The 21,442-nt window shown below is 37.4% G+C and overlaps 1 protein-coding gene across 5 annotated transcripts in view; it reads left to right on the top strand.

Annotated features, from left to right (window-relative positions):
* The window catches only part of LAMA2 (laminin subunit alpha 2), a 511,376-nt gene that overhangs the window by 361,808 nt on the left and 128,126 nt on the right, over positions 1-21,442 (top strand). For all 5 annotated transcript variants that reach the window (XM_053664793.1, XM_053664792.1, XM_053664790.1 and 2 more), the window contains 4 exons: positions 2,049-2,135; positions 6,230-6,423; positions 17,294-17,436; positions 20,690-20,788. In XM_053664793.1, the coding sequence (XP_053520768.1) occupies positions 2,049-2,135; positions 6,230-6,423; positions 17,294-17,436; positions 20,690-20,788 (523 nt within the window). The remainder of the gene's footprint in view (positions 1-2,048; positions 2,136-6,229; positions 6,424-17,293; positions 17,437-20,689; positions 20,789-21,442) is intronic.

Raw genomic sequence — 21,442 nt, 5'->3', positions numbered from 1 at the left:
CATTGCTGATTTCTGACAATCAATGATGAAAGCAGACATTAGGTTACAAGGATGTGAATTTACCACTTTAAGAAATGTCAAGAAGGAAAGGAAAGAGTACTACCTTGATTCTTTAGACTAAAAAAAGAATTTGTTTTCTTATATAGTTTTTGTATACTTTGAGTACACTTTTTTATGTGAAGGACCCTGTGAGAATCAAAACACCAAATAAAAGTTGCCAGTTCAGTGGCTTTCGAACTTCTTGATCACAGTAAGAAATACATTTTTATATCATAACCCACTGTACAAAAACCTGCATGTGTAAATATCTATCTGTCTCATAGCACACCTTTTTATTGTTATTGTATTACAGTTGTGCCCATTTTCCCCCCTTTGTCTCGTCTGTATGGCCCACTTATCTCAGTAGTATCCATAGGGCTCACACAGAGGAGTGGACTCTAAATCATAAAAAAGCTGTTGAGGCAAGTTTGGAATTAGCAAACATAGGCAATGTAAAAGATGACCACCAGGAGAAAAGCACAAGGACTTCTGAGAGAACCTGTAGACAATATGAAAATTGAGTGCATATAAAGGAGTTATGAGCAGAAAAAAATAAACTCTTAACTTCAAGTAAGGTGTGATTCCTACTTCCTCCTTCATAAATCCTTCTGTGTGATACAAGGAAAAGGTTTAATCCACCACAGCATCATAATTCAAAAACAGTTTATATCAACTATTCAAGGAGAATTATAATATCCCTACATTATTATTGAGACAAATAAGTTACTGCAAAGGAGTATGACTTCATTATGTTGTCTCTCTAGAGTTTCCCTTGAAATATCTAACAATCTATTTCTAAGTGCTTGTGTATGTATGTATATGAGTGTGTGTGTGTGCACACACGCACAGGTACAGATGCACTCAGCATCGAGCTACTAATTAAAAGGCTAAATGCTTGCAAAATGTGTCAATTGTTTGTAGGTCTATTTTTGTGAAGACAAAAAATAAAATTTTGGGAAAATGAGTTTGTGAATAGTAGATCAATTTGTTTACATATTCTGCAAGGTTAGAGTTATTACTCACTCATATTCTATTGATTTACACATTACAAGAGAGAAAAAAGAAGGTCCTGAAAGCATCTGTCCAATAGAAGTTATGACTGTTGTCTATGCACCTTACCACTTCTTCAGCATTGCCTGGGTTAGCAGACCAACAAAAGGAAAAATGGCGTCTGCAGCATGACCATTTTGCAGCAAATATATGTGTTTTTTTAATTTCAAAGATTCTAGTACACCATGTGGTTTTATCCAGAAGTAATGCAGCAACATTTACTTTTGAGAGAAGTTCATAACAAGTCGCCAACTTTAATACAGCTTAGTTCTCAAGTCTTGTCAAGTCTTCCTCTTGTAGGGTAACATGCTTAGCAAGTCCAGCAGCAAGCCTGGCTGTGATCCACACAGTGTTGTGATGGAAACAGGGCAAGTTATGTAAGACCTACTTATTAACAAAGATCATAAAATTGTTAGAAAATCTTAGCCATTTCATGTAAAAGCTTCCTTCTTTTGTCACATGAAATTACATTACTTTGTGTTTCAAGTAAAATGGAGTTTGAAATTTGTATGTAAATTAGAAAAGGCACTCTTTATTTTAAGTGAAACATTTAATTCAGCTTTCATATATTGAAGTGCCAGTGACAATTTGAATTGAGTTTTCAGAAAAAGAATTATATAGCTTTTATGCCCCCTTTTTTTTAGCTGAAAGATATTTAGTAACACGTATTCTAGTCCTGTTTTTTTTTTGATTCATGAAAAATGGTTATTTTCATGGTTGTCATATAATTATTAAAATTTTAACATGGTCGATGCGATGCATTGTGATTCATTCAAAATCAACCATATTTATTTGTTGACTATTTTTAGTAGTATTTAGTTATATTCTACCCTTGAATAGGAACTTATAAATAGGCATTTAAAATCACCTAAAAATAAGTGAAGTTCCAATCATCTAGATTATGGATAGAATCACTTAGCTTTATAAAATAAATAGGTGATTTTTATTTTCTGCTTCAGTTTCAGCCCTTCTTGTGTCATGGAAGGCCTCGACGATTATCGCTGCACCGCTTGTCCACGCGGATACGAAGGCCAGTACTGTGAACGGTAGGAGCAGCCGTGGCGCATAGATGGTGCTGCCACCTAGTGATAGTATAACAGGGGATCGTAACGGAAAAGCATTGATTGCTTTTGTAACTTCGTTATTTTCATATGCACTAGTTGTTTATGTGCTTTCAAAACTGTTTTTCTACCTTTAGAGTCTCTCCAAAGAAACAAATTACTTCATAATTTTAATCTATTTTAGTGTATAAATATACACTAAAAGTACATTATATAGATAGTATGATAGTATATATGTGTGTATATATAGAAGGAAGTTTTAAAAGAATAAATCAATTTCTAAAAGCTTATACATAGTTAATAATAAAAAACCGAGCACACACAATTCCCATTTTAGTGCAGTGGAAAATACTGGCTAGTACTAATTACATGCACGTCACCGTTCTGAACACTATGGCACTATACCAGCAAGTGTATACACAATTCAGAATATAAATGGTATCAAGCATTCTTAACTAGAATAACCCAAATGATAAAGTATTTGTTATTCGGCCCTCCTTTTCAATAGGCAAACAGTATTTAAATGCTTGCTTTCATCATGTTCTTTACAAAATCTGATAATGGATGTATATAGTTATTAAATTGAAACTATAAGACAAATGGTAAATTAAGAAGCATGATTTCAGACTGACCATGTAGTGAGTTTGTAATTATTATTTTCTGGATCCATGTTTTCTCTAAGATCAGAAGTGATATTCAAGCTTATCACTACCATTTTTCAGATGTTTTAGGTAACATCTCTAAAGTAAAAGAATAACTAATATTAACTATTAACATTTTACACATGATAATTTTTGCATAATTGATAACTATGCATTTTTATGAAGACCGATGGACATAGCCTAGCTCCACCAGCTTAGCTGAGTCCCATTTTTCTCACCTCTAATATCAGAAGAGGTGATATTCTGCCTACTTTAAACTAACGTGAAGATCAAGTCCATAGAAGATACCGTTGGTTCCCTGCCTAACCACTCACACTGAAGCCTCCTCCCTCACAGGAAGGGCAAAAAGACCCAAGAATTGATCCCACCTTCTTCTAGTGGTTTAAAGTCAATGACTGACTAGTATGAGGGTACAAAAGTTTAGCTTCTTTGCCTAAAAACTGAACAAATTTTGAGATGTTATCTATATGCTACAGAACTTTTCATGGAATTAGACTGAATATTACCTAGAAGCATACCATTGCTTGGACCATTTCTTTTCCTTCTTTACCCACTCCTTTGCTATATTTTTTTAGGAGAACTTTCCTAAATTATGACTCTCTTTGCAAATATAAACCCATATTAATTTTATCATCACTCATTTAAGAATCATCTTTTGATATAAGCAGTTATGGTTGTGTTAATAATGGAAGTAAGTACATAACTAAATAATTAAAATTAAGTTATATAAATGCTAATGTAGTTTCTATGTTTGCAAAATATATTGCCAAGTAGTTCTATAAGTGGTGATTCTAAACAAATATCCAATACTTGCATATACATTAGAGTGTGTTCACAATTTCCATGTCAACAGGAATTAGCAGCAATAAATTCAAAGCAATAATAAAATTCAAAACTATTTTCATTTGTTATATGTATATATATATAATATCACTTGAATATATTTTAATATTCCACAGTGTGCTTTGGTATTCATTCTTAGACTAAAATTCATTTCATGCCCTTGTAAACTCCAGTAGGGTGATAACTAAAAGCATCCCTGAACAACCATGGAAATTATCTGCAGTGATTTATGGAAAAAAAATATTTGATAGAATAGCTGCATTTCTACACTGAAGTTACCCTCATATATGATAGCATGTATATAGAAAAGATTGGAAGGTACACTGAAGTGTCTACTATTGTCTTAAGGGAAATGATTACAAAAAATTTACCTTTTTAATATCCATTAATGTTTAAGAAATCAGAGTTGACAGTTTATATAGCACATTGGTGATCAGGGGCGTACACTATCCTATGTGCATGGCTTGAATTGTTTTGCAGTTTTCAAATGTTGTTGCAGCTTTACATTTATCATCTCTAACGTGAATGATCAGGTTATATTTCCCTGAAAAATTACTTTTATTCAGCTAAATTAAACCAAAGGTCTTGGTTAAGTTTTTACTGTAACCTTCCAAATAAATTTGGTCCACTTCTGAGAGCTTCTTAAGTCATTTAAATCACCTTACAACCTGCCAAAACTCATCAGCTCATGTCTAAAACTGCTTAAATATCTTGATTGTCCCTGTAGAAGTGTAGAGAACCCTCCTCGTGGTTTATCTTAGTTACTCTTGCGATAAACTCTCTGGGCATTTAATCAATCTGAACCTGCATAGAAAAAGTTTTTTCACCTGCAGATGTTAAGAAATAACTTAAGTGAATTTATTTAAATGACATTTTTATTGCGCATGTATAATATTATATTAGAAATAAAATAACAATTACAACCATACATGTGTAAAAGCCTAATATTACAGATAATTTTCTTCTTGTTTTGCATTTCTAACCAGGCCAAGATCAATTAACTTTTATAATCAGCCATGCACATTTTCATGGTACCAGGTCATAAAGATGGTCCAGGATTATTTGCCCAGTGTTAACGACTTTTGTCTTCAACATCCTAGTGTCTCTCAACTTTCTCCCATGCTTGCCTTTTGAACAAAAATTCTCACTGTTGATCATATTTAGCTGACTATGTATAATTTATTGTGCAATGAGAGATACCTGAAGGAGAAATAGGAAGTGTTTCAATAATTAAGCCAGGACAACAGGTAATCTGAGACTATTCTTGGTAAACCAGAGCATCTGGTCTTCTTAGCATCTTGTAGAGTTACCACTTCCAATCACATAACCAAGGGTGTCTACTTAGGCAGATGAATGCAAGGATGGGTGAAAGAGTCATTGAGTGGACTGCATTTTGGGTTTATCCTGTTGGATTTCCCTTGTAATTTCTCAAAATGATGTTATATATTTTATTTGTAAAACATTATCCCACTTCCATGGATACACAATAAAAAAGGCATATTGAGAAAGGGCTGTTGGAAAGGAAAGAGTGATAGAACCAAATAGAAAGTCTAATTTATTGTCACTTAACTTCCTTCTTGTCACTCATTAAGAAAATCAATGGGTTTGTTACTGGCAGAGGTGTTCTTGCCTCACCTCAAGACAGAAATCAAGAAAGGCAGTGAAACAGATACAAAAGAGAAGATGTTTACTAAAAACTAGGTGAGAAGGAGAAGGAGGGTGGAGGGAACTTGACACTGACAGAGTATGGCTTTCTTAACCGCTGCTGGGTCTGGTTTAAAGAGCGCTGGGTTCCTCCGCGCAGGCGCAGAGTGGATCTCCTTGGTCTCCAGGTTCCCACCGTGAGCTGGCAGTGACTGGCTCAGGCACAAACACATTGGTTTGGGGAATTCATGGGGGGAAACCTTAAACTTGCAGGACAGACTCAAGAAGTAACTGAAGGACATTTCCATCCATCGAAGAGAGGCTCAGCCTGTCTCAGTTTGAATGATTCTGTCATTTGATATCTAAAATACACGAGTCTAGGAAAGCCAGGGAGTCAATATATAATTTTATTTACTTCTAATTTAAAAAAAAACAAAAACAAGATTTCAAAAAATAGTTTATGATCTAGAGCAGTGGCAGGCAAACTATAGTCCACAAAATTTCACCCATTACCTGATTCTGTGTAACACTCCAGATAAGAATGATTGTTGCAGGCAAACATATACAGTCATTTGATGATAAGAAGCATTACATTTGAACTCTAGTTGTGTAAATGATTACATCAACAAGAATTCTATTCTTTTCACTAGGAGATTGATTTTACTTAGTAGATTATCATTATAATCTTGAATTCTATCAGCCAAAATTGTTTGAAATTTTATTTCTCTTTCACTATATGATTTCCATCTTGCCTCTTGAACCACAAAACTTAAAATACTTATTATCTGGCTCTTTATAGGAAATGTTTGCTGACCCCTGATCTACTGACTCTTGGTATCAGTTTCACTTCATTTAAAAACAACACACACAACAGCAATGTAGAGACTAGACATTATCAATTCCCTTTGCTTTGTCGCTGTTTCAATCCAGGTGTGCCCCTGGCTATACTGGCAGCCCAAGCAGTCCCGGAGGCTCCTGCCAAGAATGTGAGTGTGACCCCCATGGCTCAATGCCCGTCCCCTGTGATGCAGTCACAGGGCTCTGCACGTGCCGACCCGGAGCCACGGGGCCGAAGTGTGATGGCTGCGAGCACTGGCATGCACGAGAGGGCACGGAGTGTGTTTGTACGTATGCTAACTCAGTTGTCAGTTCTGGGGGCCTTGGTCCATTCTGTCTCCTTTCCAGTGAAATTTTTCCAGTGAAAATATATATAGATTTTGCAATAGCTAGTGCTTCGTTTTTTCTGGTGCTCTCTAACCACTTTGTGCTGTTTGCCTGCTGTCTTTGTCTCCACCCTACTGAGCCAAGAACAGCTGAGAGAATCGACATGCTTTAGTCAGTTCATTGAAGACCTACAACAAAGCTCCTAGAGGCAAATTTTGTTTTTATTTTGTCCATCTCAGAGTTGGCATTGTCTTTGTAACAGGTTAAAGATCTGGATTTATTAATTTTTTAGAATCTTCCTGAATTTGTAAATGGCTGGACAGACACTTTTAGCCTTGAATTAGAAATGCCTTTTCCTAGCTTTTACAGAAATCCATGGGCTTACTGCTTCTAAATGCCTCTTGAACTACCAAATCTGGAAGCACTGACAATGAACTCAAGTATTTTTAGTCACATGTATGACAAATGAAGACCAAGTTAGCTCTCTCTCTCTCTCTCTTTTTTTTCATCTGCTTCTGGATTCAGTAATGCCATATTGAAAGTACATGAAATAGAGTATTTATATGATTATTGGATCTTATACAAATTCTAATCTAAAATAAGTCATTTATAAGTTTAGACAGGGACTCTTACGATATTCTTTTCCTTGAGGGAATTTACATTGATGATCTTAATTCTTTCTAACAAAGAAGAATATAATATTTCAGTTCTTTTATTTCAATATTTACCTATTTTAATGTATTTGTTCATGCTAATATTTCTGCTTTTGACATCTTATATGTGTCTAACTCTTAATAACATCTTAATTAGACTTTTTGTTTGTGCTCTAGTTGTGTAAGAATTACTTCAAAAACTAAGGATGGCTTTTAAAATATTCTGACAAATAAAGACTGGATATGTTTGGGGATATAGATTTTTTAATTATTTTTTATGTATTTCAAACATCTTTAATGAAAATGTATTACATCTAAAATAAAAATAAATTTCAAAATTAATGGGAGGGAGATTAAAGGTAAAATACATTTACATTATCATAGTTAATGAGAAGAGTATACATGTTCACTCTTCTCAAGTATAATGGCATATTTTAATGATAATTTAAGTAGGCTTCCAACATAATCCAACTAGTTTTAATATTGTTTTCAAGTTTAATTATTAACATGGATATATTTAATTAGATAATTGAAAGATACCTAACAGTCCTTTAATTTTAAATCATCAACTTTATTAATTTTCCAGAAGTAAACTTAAAATAAAAAGATCACACTGAATTTGAAGCACAAAACATTACAATAACATTAAAAATTTGTGAGAGATCAAATAATGGGATTATTTTCTGAATATTTCTTTTAAAGGGAGTCGTCATTCTGCCCATCAATAACAGTGGTTCTAAGTTCTTATTCTGTTGATAATTAATATTTCACATACATCTGAATAAGCTTACATCTAAATAAACAAGTAAGAAAACTGAACTCATGTGTTCCCATCACATAATGTGGATCTTACATCTCTCAGTGCCCTGTGTGAAAACAACTAGGTACCAGTCCCCAGGTTTACTGACTTGTAGCAGCCCGGGTCCATTTGCATTACTTTGTATTTCCAACTACTGTACATGATACTCAGTTTGCTTGCTATGTCTGGAAAATTTTAATATTCTTTGGGAGGATTATGTAATATCTAGATATTTTTCTCAACTATAACTATTTTATCAACAAACAATATTTCTTCTATATTTAAAAATACTTATAATCAGTAGTTTCCCTTTGTAAATGATGTATAGATTTTCTTCATGCTGCTCTTAAATTAGTGATTTTCATTCATGGCTAGGATGTTTAACTTTACCCTGCCTTAGCTTAACTAGGAGAATGGTTGACTGTGTAACCATAATAACTAGGTAACTATAAGAATTGTTATAGAATACATTTAGATTTTTTTTCACTTTATAAAATTTTTTCTATTGTGGAAAAATATATGATTGTTCTGTTATGTTGGCCTTTCCCAGGACTTGGTTACTACTTCTAGTGTTGAAATGAGAAAAGAACACAACATACAAGTGAGGACATAACTCTGACTTTTTCTCAATTCTCTTTTTAATATCTTTCTGTATCCATAAGCTGAATTAGAGCAAGAGAACAAAGAATGAATTCCCCTGGCACATTTGATCTGCAGGATGTGTTTTACGATATGTGACTAGAGTGGAATTTTACAAGACTCATCGGTGGGAGTGGATGGAGATAGTCTGGTTCAGGCGAGAGACTATATGTGTAGTATGAGGAGTGACTTCTGAGAAAAGCTTCTTTGCCCACATTACCTCAATGAAGATAAAAGATAAAATGAGCTAAAATATGAAATATTTTAAATATAGCCAATGTCAATATGATTGCTATGATAGAACCTCATTCATCAAAAATTGTCAAGTGAAGGCCTATCGTGTATGCAGGTGAAAAGATACAGTAGCTAGTGCTCAGATTCTCTTCAGTTCTTTTGTACTGTTTTCTAATTGGAATAACTTGGGAGGGCTCTACAGTGTTGTATTTCCCAATGCACGCTGATGATTCCTGAGTGGATATTTTCTTGAATTTCCCAAATCAGGAGTTTTTCTTCATAAGTCAGGTTAATACAAATCTCATCTCCTCCTTCAACTCTAATTCATAATTTGCATATCATTTTATGAAATGAGAACAACTGCCTACCTCTCTAAAATTGGAAAATGAGCAAGAAAGCTATTATTTGTTTCATACTAAAGTTCTATGTTGTGAAACAAAGAACTTGGCTTTGTTCATGTCCTGTTTTCTACAGACTAGTAATTAACACAGAACAACGCATGTGATATTTAGAATAGATTACGAGTGATACAGTAAAATACGTTACTCTCTTAGAGGACAGAAATCAAAATTAGAAGCTATTGCCAAGATGTAATTCCATAAAGAGTGCCAAAATAGCATTTTAGAAATATCAAATTTATGTTTCTGTTGTATTCATTGCATATGAAATATTAGAACTGTATCAGATTTACTATTTATAATCACAATTTACCTCAAATGTGACATTTAAGATGCTGTTTTGCTTGCCAATGTTGCAAAGGCCATCATGAAGTGCGTTTTTTACCTGCAACCTAAGGTAAACCTAGCTAAACGTGGTTACACACCTTAACTCTGTAAAATACGTACCTTCCAGCCACTCGGTGAAACCTGAGGCCTAAAGTTTTTCCCCAACTTGATACTGATCCAAAGAGACACAGTCAAGATTACTATTTTTAATCGCCAGTTGCCACCAAGAATCTTATCACAATAATGCAGTGACTCTTAAGATGTTGTCCCTAGAACAGGGCTGCACTCACAATCAAAGATGATCACTAGTAGCAGTTATTGTTCCCTGTATATGAGAACAGGAACAAAATAGTGGATTGTGGTTCATCACTGTGAAGAAAATGGGACTTTCTATGATAAAAGATGATGAAAAATCATCAGTTGACCTCCAGATACTATTTAAAGAGCTATGACTTTGCTCGTTGGACGTGTGACCACCCTCTGTCCTGGCCCCCTACATGCCATCCTCTCCTTGTCCCCACTTAATCCTCCACTACTAGTTCCTATTCAAAGGCCATGTCTACTCTGCTGTTCTCCAACTCTCCAGCTGTGGCATATTGATCAAATCCAGACATCAGAGAAGCTACAAAAAAAACTTGTTTATCCTGTTTGACCTTCTCTGCATCTGTTTTGTTAGTAAAAGGTGCTTTGAGTTTCTTATTGTCAACCTCCTTAGAACAGGTCCAGGTTAACAACTCTGTGGAAGAGCAGATACTCTGACTCTAGAGAATTTTCCTAGTTATTGGCAATTAGTCTTCATTTTTGTCTGTCACATGGAGAAAGCTGTTGCATTAATGAGCTAAAAAAGTTCCATGGTGAATTATCATATAAAGGAGGTTGATTACAATTTTTTTTATTTTCTTTTCTTTTAATATTTTATTTATTTATTTTTAGAGAGAGAGGAAGGGAAGGAGAAAGAGAAGGAGATAAACATCAATGTGTGGTTGCCTCTCTCCTGGCCCCCACTGGGGGACCTGGCCTGCAACCCAGGCATGTGCCCTGACTGGGAATCGAACTGGCGACCCTTTGATTTGCAGCCCACGCTCAATCCACAGAGCTACACCAGCCAGGGCACAATTTCTTCTATTTTCCATCAAGCTTTATTTTAAGGGTAAACTCATTTAATCACAGTTTTTACTCGGCTAGATTAAGGAAGTTTATTGACCTCACAGAACAATAGAATTACATGATTTTAAAGTCAGTCAGACAAGATAGTCTGACCATCACCTTCTCTAACATAAGAAAGCACACTGTTTTCAAGTTGCTCTAGCAACTTGCATCCTTGCAGGACATGTATGACTTGTATGACTTAACTTTTCTAAACCTCACTTCATTCTCTGTGAAACGGAAATAGGATACTACATGCATGCATGCAAAGTATCTAAGCATAATAGATGCTTGAAAAATTCCAGAAAAATTTTTCTAATAAGATTATTATGTCATGGTTATTATTTGATCATTTTTTCAAATGCATAATATTTTTTGCAGCCCATTAGTTTTCTATTAAATATTTAGGTTAGGCTAAATTTTGATTTTCTATAATTATCTCTAATTCTAGACTCTTCAAGTCACTGAAAACCTCTTATGAACATCTTACTTTTTCTCATCTCTTTAAGTTTCTATTTATAGGTTTGTAAACACACTGATTGTGACTCTTTTTCTCATCTTCAAAGTGAAGACATTTATAGTAGCTCATAAAATTGCTGTGAATGTTAGGTAAGCATGGCAAGACACAACATATTACCTGCTACACAGTGAATATTGTATAGACAAAAGCTCTATCGATATTATTATTTAAAAAATTTTTTAAATATTTTATTTATTCATCTTTGGAGGGGGAATGGAAGGAAAGGAGAGAGGGAGAGAAACCTCAATGTGTGGTTGCCTCTTGTGCGACCCCTGCTGGGACCTGGCCTGCAACCCAGGCATGTGCCCTGACTGGGAATCGAACTGCAATCCCTTGGTTTGCAGGCCTGCACTCAATCCACTGAGCTACACCCAGCCAGGGCTTTTTTCATTATTATTGATAGTACTACCAAAGTTTCTATTTTTTTTTAAATATTTTATTTATTTATTTTTCGAGAGAGGGGAAGGGAAGGAGAAAGAGTGGGAGAGAAATATCCATGTATGGTTGCCTCTCATGCGTCCTCTGCTCTGGCCCATCCCAGGCGTGCCCTGACTTGCCCTTGGTTCGCAGCCCCCTCATCCACTGAGCTCGCCCCAGGGCTCAAAGTTCCTATTTTTGAGCTCCAAACTGGATCAAATTATCTTCCATATTTTTTACAGAATTTTGTTTAACACGTATTACATAAAAATGTATACATACATATAAAGTTTAAAATTAAAACATACAAATCTATATTGTATATATCACAACTTGGTACATGAACAAATTCATCAGCCTCACCTAAAGCTTACCAAATACCTTTCTCTCTATTCAGAGAAATAACAGGAAAACAAACAAATGAACAAAAAGCCTTCTTAATCAGTTTTAAACCAAATTTTTACTTTAGAAGCTATTTATTTATGTATAAAAATAAGTCCTAAATATATGCTAATAAAAAGTTCCTTTTTGAAAGGGAAAGGGAAAAGAAATATAAACCCATATCAAGGAACTATCAATGGCCTTATGTAGACGAATTCAACTAAAACACACCTAGTAACACAAATTTTATCTTTTGTTGGAAATATATATTTACTCATGTTATCCCATTTGATCAGAGCTAACAGTCTGTGTTTCCAGAAGTAAACAGTTTGTGTTTCCTTGGGTAAAATCGGTTCGTAGGTTTGGCCTTTCCCAGACTACCCCGTGTACTCACTGCAGCTTCAGCTTCTCTGGTTGGGATGCTGCGTGTGAGCTTCCTGGGACAGCAAGCCCGCGGGCAAGCTGCATGGGGGATCCTGGTGGGCGTGCAGTGTTTTGTGCTAATTGCCAACAGAAAGATCTGTAATATCAGTTGCATGATTTGCCCCTTCCGTGTGCCCAGCTATAACGATCTGAATTTAGTACTGTATTTGTTAATATTAGATACAAATTTGTCCTGACACTTTTATAGGCGAAGCCTCAGAAACATTTAGTCATGTGAAATATATTCATAGTCTTGAAATATTCGCTTTTGCTCCCATGTGTCTTAGGAAGGATCTTCCTTTATAATCGTATTTCCGTTGCTGTTTAGGAGAATGCCTTAGAGAGAGGGTTTTTTGGAAAGGTGGTCCTAATTATAAGATAAGTGTTAGTTTACACTGTACCGTTACTGTGCCCTTATCAAAAAATAATTGTGTACATAGTGTGAATATTCCATGTCTCTGTACACTCTTCAGATCTTCCCTATGAGAATGAATTAAATGTGGTTTTAATTTGCATCTCATTTCCAGTGTTTGTTGCCAGACATTTCAGACTTTTTGAGGGCAAATAAAAGTAGCTCGTGGTGTAAAATATTTTATGTTAGGATAAAATAGCAAGTCATTATGTAAAGGGCACATTTCTCCATGTTTTTATCTTATAACTGCACAAGCTAGACTTATACAGGAGCTTCGAAAAAATCCCCATGGCTGTTATATTCATAAGTCTTTCTGACCCATTTGGACAGATGTTAGTACATTACTTGGAGCATATATAAAAGTTACCCTTCAATTATGGAGATGTGCTTGCACTTTGTTCCCCAAAAAGCCAATGCAGAGACCGTAAGACATGGGATAATTATAGACCTTTGGACACAGAGACATAAAATGGAATGTATAAGTCCTTGAAAGAGCAATTAAATACATTGTTATTTCAACAACTGAAGATGAGAAACCAAAACAGATGGGCAGGGGGTAGAATAAATGAGAGCAAAATTAGTATTCATCATGCGTCTTGGCATCCTCATCCACCAATTTACTCTGTAGTCTATTATTGTAAATCAGACCTAGTTCTGTGGTACAGTTCCTGGTTTCTTTTCGTATGAATAAAAACCAAGAAACCTGTTCCCTGGAAATTTCTGGAACCATCAGTAAGGAGCGTCCAGCCATATCATTATCAAGGAGCTGACTCAATTCCTTCTTGGAAATAAGTGGGTTATAAATTATAATAAATTAGAAAACAAACTAGCAAAGGGTTCCTGAAGAAGACGCTGCCCTGAAAGGCAGGGTGAGATATTATATCCAGTATCATTCAACATCTTGAAGTGGAAAAAGGAACATTGCTTGCTTACCTCCTGGGATATCTGCACCAAATACATCTTTCCTAGAAGTTAAATGGAACTTTTTAAACAATGTTGAACTTGTTACTAATACTTGCTTTTAACATAGGAATTGCAACCCGTCTCTGTTCTGAGTTTACCCTCTAGATCACACATGCAAAACTTGGGGAAAGGTTATCAGTTCTGTATGCTGTCATTCCTAAATTGAATGGCCTAGAGCAATGCTGTATATATGCTCAATATTCTATACTTGGCCATTTGCGTTGGGCTCCATCGGATGCTTCTGTTGTTGTCATGCCTGGGGAGTCCCAGGTGGCCTCACTCACATGATGGGGCCTCAGCGGGAATGGCTGGGCCTGCCTTTCTCAAGATCAAGTTGCCTCTCTTCCCCAGGGAGGCTAATCTGGGATTGTTTACAAAGCAGCTTGTATCTAAGATGTGGAAGCAGAAACTGCAAAACCTCTTGAGGCCGAGGTTCCGGAGTCACAGTGTCCCTCTGACGCTGTGAGTCAGAGTGAGTCGCACAGACAAGCAGATTCAGGGGGGGGGGGGGGGGGCAATGGACTCTTCTCTCTTCATGGGCAGCAAAAAAGTGGTAACCATTTCCACTGTGCCCCAGAAATGAGTATTGTTTTCCTCTGTTCAGGAACCCATCCGGGTTGTTCCTTCTCTGATAATGTTTTGTGTCTCCTTTCTTCCCCTTCACTCTTTCCTGGGTCAAAACTGAATCATCTCATGAAGATATCGTAATAGTCGCCTCACTGAGGACAGTCAGTCTTGCCTCTTCAATCACAAAACAGTTTTCTCTCGCTAACCATTGTGTTCAGTCCTGCTCTCCTGTTCCTCACACATCTGTGTGGCTTCTTCTGCCCTATCATTCGTTATTATGTTCTCACATTCAGGTATTTCCTAGGCGGCCTCTCTATCTCCCTCCCGTGCTTCTCCCTCTCCCTCTCTCGGTTGTTTCCTTCTAACTCCCTGGTGGTGTCCTCCAAAATACTTATTAATCGTTTACTATGTGGAAGACAGTTTCCTAGGCACTATGACCAAAGGTAATTACGGTCCCTTCTCCAGAGAGGGAGAAACAATATATAAATAAAGCAGTAAGATGTACCTCCCCCTCATGAGTGTTAACAGTAACAAGACAGAGGGACTGCTGCAGAGTTTGGTGGGCACAGGAACTACAAAGTCATCACGGCTTTCCCCTCTGAGGAAGTAACTCCTGAGCACTTGACCTGAGCATCCAGGAGCTGCATAGGGGAAGACAGAGGGAGAAGTGTTCTGGGCAGAGGAGACCACAGGCAAAAATGATGTCTTTCAAATTCTTGCTCCCTTTAGGACTGGGTGCGTAGCCCTAAAGTTGATCAGCTGCTCCATTTCTAAACCCTGGCTGTGTGATAGGATCATCTGGAATCCTTAAAAAATACAGATAGCTGGGCCTTATCTTAGACCCATCAAATCAGAATCTCCAGAGTTGGCGAGAGGAAGCACTTTGATTCCATTTTAAAGTCCCCATATGATTCTACTGTGCAGCCCAAACTGAGAATCACTGACCTACAGCAGTGCTTTTCACACATCAGCATGCATAAATCACGTGGTGGGAATCTTTCTAAAATGTAGATTATGATTCACTGGATCTGGGATGGGTCCAAGATGAGGCACTTGTAAGAAGTTCCCTGGTAGTGCCAATGCTGCTGATCCTGTTGCTCCTCCAAGTACAATGCATGGACCTGAAGTATCAGTATCAGTGAGAAAAGCACATTCTCAGCTAGAGTGTCAGAGACCAGGTGATGCGGTCACCTTTTGAACTAGAAACACTGAGGTATGGTCCAGCCTTCGATGGTTGACGAATGTCCCCCAGATGATGCTGAGACCTACATCGGTCGGAGAACCAGACTGTTGGTTGGGGTTTAGACAAAATTAATTTGGTACCTAATTGTGCTCCAGGTTGTGTTTTCTATAATTGCTTCATGTACACAGGTGTGTTGAAGCTTCTCCGGCACTTGCTTTGACCTGAGAGTGGGAAGCCACAGTGATCCCCTTTCACTCAGTTGCCACCCAGAGCAAATGCTCTTTCATTCTGGTTAGAAAGGGAAGAGTTGCAGCTCTGGTTCCAGACTTCAGCCCCTTTCTCCAAAGCCCCTTTGTTCACTCAGTCTGCAAGGCGCCAGGAGCTTGCAAATTCCCTGCAGGTGATGCTCCGTAGTCGCAGGTGTCACCTGCAAGGATGTGATTTATTAAAAGCCCTGCTGGGTCAGTTTATTCCCTAAGTAGGGATATTGTAACTCACCTCTAACTGCTTTTCTATCCAAAAATCACCCTCTGTACTGCTTCTCTTTGTTTACAAGCTTCTGTTAATGGTTTTCTCTCCATTAGGCATCTCAGGGGAGAGCTGTTTAGAGAACTAATTGAATCCTTGCCAGTTTTGGGCATGATCCAAAGCTGCTCCAAATCTCCATGTTTTCTGTTATGTATTTTCCTCTCTTCTAATGTGTATATTTTTGATACCTCCATCTGAGAAATCTAAACTAGAAATTATAACTCTTAACATGAATGCATATTATGAATATGGTAGGCAATGAGTAAAAAAATTTTTTGAACTAAATTGAAACTGAATATATTTTTATCTTTCAAAAGAATCAATATATTTTAGTTTTAGAAATTGGGTTGCTTATGAGATTAACTTGATAATGAAGAAATAATCCCTCTTTTCATTTCACCAGCTCTACTACCAGGCACCTTCCACAACCACCAAATTTGAATAGTCCCTCTTTCTAATCAATGAAAAGATTAGGAAAATAACATTAGCACTCTTGGTACTTAAAGAATGATTTTTTTCTGGCCCACAGCAATTCTTTTTCTACCAGACTAAATTAAGTTAATCATCAAAGTGGGAATTTGTGGGACTACATCATAGGTGAAAACCTATGCAAGATTAAAGAGGAAGGGTTGGCAAATAAGTAAATATATAAATAAAGAGCATTATGAAGGATAAAACAGAAATTATAAAAACAATTCTTTTAAATTAAAAAAACTTCTCAATGGATGTCAAGCTAGAAATTCATACAGTTTTTGAATATGTAAAGCATCACGCATGTGCAGGCAGCATTGCCACAGACACTCCACGTGAACCTAATGCAGCGTCACACACTGGCACACACATTTGGACTCAGGAGCACGTTTTTATCCCCCACTTCCAAATTCCCTCCAGATTGCTCTTGTGGAAATCCCTGGGGCATCGCGTTGTATTTCAGATCTCACCTCTCCTTTGACCCTTCTGCCGCACACTTGCTTCCCTCACAAACCGCGGGCTCCTTCTCTCTGGTTCTACATCATCATTGATAGTTCAGGTTCGGAGCGACACGCATGCTCCCTCTTCTTGTTCTTTTCATCTTTTTTTCAACTGTCATTCATTCGGAAGTGTTCATTATCTGAGATAAGTAGCATCATCTTTCCCAGAGTTATACTTGGGCCATAAAATATTTCAGAGCTGAAACCTTTGAGCATATGCCGGGGTGGCTCAGCGGAAGTGAATGTTCTCTGCTGTCTTTCTTTCACAGTTTGCGGAGACGAATGCACCGGCATTCTGCTGGGTGACTTGGCCCGCCTGGAGCGGATGGCCACGAGCATCAACCTCACGGGCCCGCTGCCGGCTCCCTATAAGACGCTATATGGCCTTGAAAATGTGACGCAGGAACTAAAGGTAGGCTGGGATAGTAACAGCAAGAGCCAGGGGGAAAATGACAGGAGCTTCTTTAATCATGGGGAACATATTCTTCCCATTAACTCAAATTCAGAGGCTGTCTCAGCCAGTGTTTTTCAAACTTGAGAACTTACTACTAAGGAAAAGAGGCCCCTGTACCCCCAGTGTTTGGCTTAAATTACTTGTATTACATTACTGAAATAGGTGCAGACATAAAACCAGGTATGAACTCCTTATAGCGCCATAAAGTCTGAACAGATTAATTCGTACAAAAGCCTAAAAAAACACCAACATTCAAATTAAAAACATTAATATAAAATAACAGGTGATTTTTACTAAAAGCAAGTAGCTGCTTGCAACAGAAACATGAGACAGATGGCTTCCCCGCAGGCATCTTCATCAGCACGTGCCATGTGCTAAGCATGGCTCCCACCTTTCCACAGTTTTACCTGGACACCCCTTCCTTGCAGGGGGTCCTCAAACAGCATTTGGGATTACGTGACAAGTTTGAATGATTTCTGTGCGTGGTCTGCCACATGATCAAACATGCATGCAAATGCGGGTGCTGTGATCAGGGAGTCCTTGGTCTCTAGGTGCCCAGCATGGGTTCCAGAAATCCTTACTTACATCAGCCTTTCAATTTCTTGTAAAAATGAAAGCACAGGATGAAAATTTTGTGCTAGAGAACAAGTAGACCTTTGAAAGTATTTCAATAAGAACTAATTTAGGAAACTATTTTAGAACATTCATAAAGCTTTCATCATTGAATGGGATAAAAGGAAATGTTAAGGAAATTGGGGTTCATCTGAGGAAAAAAGATAAAAACTAACTACATATACACTATTGGTCGATTATCAGACCTTTACTGAGAAATTCTGGAATGCCCTAGAACTGCATTTGGTTGCCTGGGGGCTTTGGGACTCCTGTAATGTAGCCACTACCCTCAGGAGGCTTAGAGTTTATGGTTTTAAAAATAATAATAATTAAACAACATAAGGACACAATTAGCAAAAGTACAGAACTACTATGTGCTTTATGAGAATTTAACATACAATTGAATACAAGTATTGGAGAAATGGGTAAGATTCAGTCATCAGGGAATGCATTGTTAATGAGAGTGTAATTTGTATTGGAAATTGAAGCATTGGAAGAGAAGCATTGGCAAGGACTGGAGGAAGAAGTCTAAGATTTATTCGCTAGGTACTGGCAGACACTCCTTTAGGTAAAGTATTCTTTAATTCAGATCATAACCATTAAGGTAAACATGAATATCTCTATTTTCCAGAAGAAGGAACCAATAATGATGATAACAAGAATAACTAACATTTGTTGATGAGTATCTCAGTGCTAGGCAACTGACTGGTTTTACCACAAATTATTATTCATAAATCTGAAAGAAATTCCAAAAACTAAGAAAAGGGTACCGTATCATCTACATTATTTCAGGTAGGGAAACTAAGGCTTGGAGCAGCTTCATGTGAGACACAGGGTCACACGAGTGGTAGCTGCAGAGCTGGGACTCTAGTAGAGGCGGTATTGCTTTAGGGCCTGTGAGAATGAAGCCACCTTTGCAAATCTCAGAGAGAGAAAACAACTTGCCCTCAAGCAATCAGTCTGGGTCTGCCCCAGGAGGGTTTCCCTAACCCCCAGCCCATACAGACTTTTGCCAGCAAAACTAAGGGAGCCACATAGCAGAGGCAGGTGTGAATTAGCAAGGCCTGTCGAGGGACATTAGAAGTCAGGTGAGTAGATGCTAATGTTGGAGACTTGAGTAGTGCAGGGTGATATGAGAGACAACCTTGAAAGCCAGGCAGAGGGATCTGAGTTTACTTTGTTGGACCAGTATTCAGGAATGGGAAGAGTTTTAATAGAGAAGATGCTGATCAGTTATTTTCCTCATACATGGAATGAATACAAAAATAAATAAACTAGAAAAGCAAATACATAATTTTTTAAAGATAATACTTCAGCAGTGGATGAATCATTTAAAGGGCCTTGTGAAAGAGGGCGTAATCTGTGGCCATGGTCTAAGCCAAGGGGATTTAGTCACCTACTTCCTTAAGGCTGGGTGCTTGTCAGAATGACCTTGATTTTCCTAAGAAAGATTTAAGTCCTAATCTTTCTTATTCTGTGTTTGCATTCTTCCAAAATTCATTTAATATCTGGATACTTAACATCCCATTTTAATATATTTAAACCTGAAGCAAGTTATTTACCCTCTTTCTTTAGTTCCTTTACCTGTGTTAATGCTCCCTAGGTCCCAGCCAGAGACTATCAGGAACACATGTGTGATAGTCAGAAGTTGGGTTTACTAACTTGTTGCAACAAAGGACACTGTACACCATAGGGGATTTGGGGTATATCAATTAAGAAGGCGTTAGAAATAACTGACTAGCATTAGGGTTTGTGCCAGGCAATGGATTGGGAATGAGGAAGTGGGAATGATCCCACAACTGAGTATTCTGCAAATGAACCTTATCTAGGAGCAAGGAAGAACAGAGGGAGGCTAAAGCCATTGTTAGGAAGGCGGCTGTGGTCACTGATCTCACCCAGAAAATGGGATTTGGGTATTTTTGTGGTCTGCACTGAGACTATGGTGTTGCCTGTACTTAGACAAGATTATGGAGTGGTCTTCTTCTCTTTCATTCATCACTGTCACAGAGTGCCCCTGTCGAATGGTGGTGTTCTGTGAGATCGATTATGTTCAATAGAAGAAGAAAATGGCCTCGCTGAGTGCCAGGCCGCCCCTACCAACACAGAGGTCAGGCCAGGTAGTTAGCACCTGGCCAGTTCCCTCTGCCAAGGACTCCTGTCCCCTTTGTCACCTGTAAATGGGATCTTTGTTGACTGAAATATGAGCCTTAAAGATTCAGACTTCATTAGGACTCCTTCCCTTAACTGGCTGTGTCACCTTGTATAACTCCCTTCAAGCCAGTTTTTTCATACACAAAATGGAGTAACATTTATATCGTAGAAGTGTCATAAGAATTAAGTGAAAAAACAAAACAAAAAAGCCCGGAACATAGTAATTTCTCAGTAAACTAGTGCAATTTGTATTATTTGTCAGGATATTCCGCGGAGCTCTGTGTATATGCACGCTCAATTGAAATGCTTTCTTCCTCTTTTCTTCAAAGGTGAGAAGGCTGGGGGGGGGGGTCTATATAAAGGGGAAGTGTGTTCTGCTCAATGTTCAATCTCATGATCCCTGCAAAAACATTTACGAAAATGTTTAAATGGATGCAATCTTTTTCAGCACTTGCTCTCACCTCAGCGGGCCCCAGAGAGGCTCATTCATTTGGCAGAGGGCAATCTGAACACGCTCGTGACAGAAATGAACGAACTTCTGACCAGGGTAAGCCGGCAAAATCTGAAGTCTTCTTAAAGGAGATAGATCATGTAAACTTTAAAAAATTACTTCAAACTTCTGAAATGCAAATCTCATTCTTTTGAATTCCCTTTTTTGGTGCATGAAATGTATGTATTTTTGACTGGCTACTTCCACCTCAAATGAAATCTGAGAACCCAGTGGAATAAAAAAAAGTTGGAATACTTGGGAAGCGTCAAGAACAATGGTTAAAAATACCATAAGGACAGAATATTTTGAAAACTCTATCTAGTAGCCTCGATGCTACAGTTTTCATCAATTTTGAATTTTAAGCACTGTCTTTGCCTGTGTAAGGGGGAAAAATGAAAATACTTGTGGTCTTTGATCTCTCCATGGGATTTTTGCATTTGTATAGGAATGCAGTCTATATCAGTATTCCCACACAAAAGAAGAAATCTTCTTTATTGTGAAAATTCAAAGCATTCACAACAGTTTTTAGAATCAGAATGGAAAGTCCTGTTGCATTGATCAGGCTTTTAAAGGAATTGGGAGTTTTAAATTTTCAAAACTGCAAGCAGGTTAAGGTTCTTTTTGCTGGGAGAGAATGAATAAAATAACATAAAGTCCGCCATCTTGTGGCCAGAAAAATGCATGAACAGGAAAACCGGACTGTAATTTAGG

Source organism: Artibeus jamaicensis, unplaced genomic scaffold (assembly GCF_021234435.1).
Source record: "Artibeus jamaicensis isolate MK-2021 breed Jamaican fruit bat unplaced genomic scaffold, CSHL_Jam_final contig_387, whole genome shotgun sequence".
Classification (NCBI taxonomy): Eukaryota; Metazoa; Chordata; class Mammalia; order Chiroptera; family Phyllostomidae; genus Artibeus; species Artibeus jamaicensis.
This window is presented reverse-complemented; position numbering and strand designations above follow the sequence as displayed.